This window comes from Myotis davidii, unplaced genomic scaffold (assembly GCF_000327345.1).
Source record: "Myotis davidii unplaced genomic scaffold, ASM32734v1 scaffold609, whole genome shotgun sequence".
Lineage (NCBI taxonomy): Eukaryota > Metazoa > Chordata > Mammalia > Chiroptera > Vespertilionidae > Myotis > Myotis davidii.
In genome coordinates this window covers 809,761-813,036 of record NW_006300164.1, presented here as the reverse complement: position 1 = coordinate 813,036, position 3,276 = coordinate 809,761, and the positions used below count along the sequence as shown (strand labels likewise).

General features: G+C 58.7%; 2 protein-coding genes across 2 annotated transcripts in view; both read left to right on the top strand.

The window, feature by feature from the left end:
- Positions 1 to 5: 5 nt before the first annotated feature.
- On the top strand, positions 6 to 1,252 carry TMEM203 (transmembrane protein 203; the record flags this gene model as incomplete). The annotated part of the gene is made up of 1 exon (XM_006776563.2): positions 6 to 1,252. A coding segment is annotated over one exon (348 nt), but the record flags the coding sequence as incomplete, so codon positions are not given.
- Positions 1,253 to 2,005: 753 nt separating this feature from the next.
- The window catches only part of TPRN (taperin), an 8,456-nt gene continuing 7,185 nt past the window's right edge, over positions 2,006 to 3,276 (top strand). The window contains exon 1 of the mRNA XM_006776562.2: positions 2,006 to 2,010. Coding sequence (XP_006776625.1) covers positions 2,006 to 2,010 — 5 coding nt within the window. The remainder of the gene's footprint in view (positions 2,011 to 3,276) is intronic.

Sequence of the window (3,276 nt, the reverse complement as noted above, 5' to 3'; positions counted from 1 at the left end):
TCGTGCACCTGCTGGCCCTGCTGGCTTTCTCCGTGCTGCTGGCGCTGCGTGTGGACGGCCTGGCCCCCGGCCTCTCCTGGTGGAACGTGTTCGTGCCCTTCTTCGCCGCCGACGGGCTCAGCACCTACTTCACCACCATCGTGTCGGTGCGGCTCTTCCAGGACGGCGAGAAGCGGCTGGCCGTGCTGCGCCTCTTCTGGATCCTCACGGTTCTCAGCCTCAAGTTCGTGTTCGAGATGTTGCTGTGCCAGAAGCTGGTGGAGCAGACTCGGGAGCTCTGGTTCGGCCTGATCACGTCTCCCGTCTTCATTCTCCTGCAGCTGCTCATGATCCGCGCCTGCCGGGTCAACTAGCCTCGCAGAGGGGCCTGGACGCGAGCTCTCCGCAGCCAGAAGGCTGGGCCCAAAGCTGAGGGCCACCCCGGAAGGGTGAGGACCCGGTCTCTCGCCGCACCCGGAGGAGAAGTCTGGGTGTGAAAGCAACTCCAGCTTGTACCCCGCCGAGTGCCCAGCTTTCTCTGTGCCAGTCATGTCTGAAACTGCTCAGCAGGGGGGAAAAGAGCAGCCGTGGTCCTTCAGATCTATTTCCTGTTATTTCATGCGTTGAATAGCGCATCTGAATGGAGACCTTGAGAAGGACCCAAGCGTGACGGGCCTGCGCTCCTCTGGCAGCTGGAAACTGCATGTAAGCAAAATGTCCTCGTGGGCTCAGAGTTGTCCTGGATCCTGGGAAAGTAGCCCGTGTGCCAAGGCTGCAAGGCCGGCCAGCATCACTGATCTCAGAGCTCACTGTCCCGTTCACCCAGACAAGACCTCCTTCGACGTTTGAGCTCCGAGTGTAAAGCAGCGTGTATCTCCTCCCCTGGCCACTGGGGAGAGGATGGCCCTGTCTTCATTCCAGCCACGGCACCCAGGAAGGTGTCAAACAAGCATGATCGGACCGGTCTGGAGGTCTGGAGGTCTGTCCCCGAGAAAAGAGCTTTGCTGTAAAGGCTCTGCTTGGCTTCCTGTCCCAGCAGCTGCAGTGTCGCCGCTTTCCCCGCCAGCTGGCGGCCAGCACTGCCAGCGCACCCTCGAGGGGAAGGGGTGCTCTGAGGCTCAGAGGTGCTGAAACCCGCCAGCGGGAAGCGTGCAGGTGGTCTTGGCTCCCATTTGTTGGCCTGAGGTCTTTGGTTTGGTACCACAGGCACCCAGTCAGGTGCCACGTGAGGACCTTTGCTGAGATAAAAATAAAATAGGATGTTTTGCTGAAACGCAGTGGTGGCCTGACCCATTGGGAGTGAAATCGAATGAGCGCCGAGCCGCCCCCTCCTGTGGGCTGTGGTTGGTTACAGAGCGGAGGTTGTAGGAGGGCTGGGACCTGCTGGAGCTTGGGAGGGGGTGGGGGCGGTTCCCTCAGAGAATTCCTACTTCCTGCCCTGGGAGCCGCACGAAGACACGGGTAGGCCCGTGTTGAGATCCTATGAGTAGTTTGTAGCATCAGAGCCTTGGCCTCCTGCCCATGTGTGGTCTCTGTGGACCTAGCTGACACTGTAGAGAGGGTCCACCCGTCTTTGTACTAATCCTTAAAGGGGCGTGAAAACAGAAGAACGTCTGACAGAAAGCAAACGTGCCTGCCGTGTTCAGGGTCCCCGTTTCGGCGCTGCTGGTCTTGTGGGCAAGAGCATTCTTCGTTCCAGGAGGGCTCTGCTGGGCATGGTAGACTATGTAGCAGCATCCCCGGCCTTTCCTCTCTAGGTGCCAGTGGCATCTCTCGTCTGTGACAACCAGAAGTGGGTCCGGGCATTGCCATCTCCTGGGAGAAAGGCTGTCCCTGGGGAGGACCGGTGGGTTAAGATGTTTCCGTCTGGCCGTTTACAGAGCAGGTTGGTGGACCCTGTTGTCGCAGCAGCGCTGTGACCTTTCGCCGAGGACGTGTGATTGCTGCGGGGCCACTGAGATGCCTGAGCTGGAGACAGGTCTGGTCTGGTCTGAACCACGGCTACAAGAATGTTTCCTACCCAGGCATGACGTAACTGGTGCCAAAGACAAGCTGAACGTTCGGAGTGAGTCCCCTTTTCTGTTTGTTTGTTCATCTTCACCTGAGCATATTTTTCCACTGATTTTTAGAGAGAGAGACGGAGAGAAACATCAATGCGAGAGAGACACATCGATTGGTTGCCTGCGCACACGCCCCCACCTGGGCAGGGGATGGAGCCGACCGAAGTACATGCCCTTGACCAGAATTGAACCCGGGGCCCTTCAGTCCCCAGGCTGACGCTCTTTCCACTGAGCCAAACCACCCAGGGCTGGAGTGAGTTTTCCATTCATGTTGTTTCTGGGTTGTCTGTTTTGTTGTCCCATTTTATTCTGTTAGTTCGGAATCAGGGAGTTCTGTTGCTACAGAAGTCACGAGAATAAGAAGGTTTACTTTCCTTTGGATAGGTGATTTACCGCCAGGGCCTCCAGAAGCTGAGAGGGGCGCCTTGGGCTGCAGCCTGCCCTGGGCCTGGAGCTCCTCCCCTGAGGACTGCTGCTGGCTGCAGGCGGGTGGTGGCAGGCAGGCAACACCTGCTCCCCAGTTCCCCCTTCTCCCCTGAGTCCAGTGGACCCAAAAGGACGTGGTGGGCACTGGGCAGCCCATAGGGCAGCGGTTCTCACCCTGTGGGTCGTGACCCCTTTGGGGGTCGAACGACCCTTTCACGGGGGTTGCCTGAGACCATCGGAAAACACATCTATAATTACAGATTGTTTTTGTGATGAATCACTGTGCTTTAATTATGTTCAATTTGTAACAATGAAAGTGGGGGTCACCACAACATGAGGAACTGCATTAAGGGGTCGAGGCATTGGGAAGGGTGAGAACCAGGGCCATAGGGGAATACGCTTTCTCATGGCAGGAGGGCAGGAAAGCTGTGTCCTCAGGGTCAGTGGGGCCCCCCAGCCTTGGGATGAGGGGTTCAGTAGTAGGGTGGGGAGGTAACGGCGCACACACGGCCTAGCTTTTGTGGCCCTTTGGGCGTGAGAGCTTGTGTGAGGGGAGGAAGTCTGTACGCTCTGGTGCCTCCTTGCAGCTCCCACGCTCCTAGAGGGAAGTGTGGGTGGGATAGCGCTCCTCCCACTTGTCTGAGCAGCACAATCAAGTTCCGAGGAACCGACTCCTCAGCCCTGGCAGGGGTCCCGCACAGGCATCTCCGCCAAGTCCCGCGGGGACGGAGGGCCGCAGGCGGGCAGGCATGGACCAGGCAGGACTGGTGTGCAGCCTGGGGATCGCCCACAGGCCCGGGGCCAGCCTGCG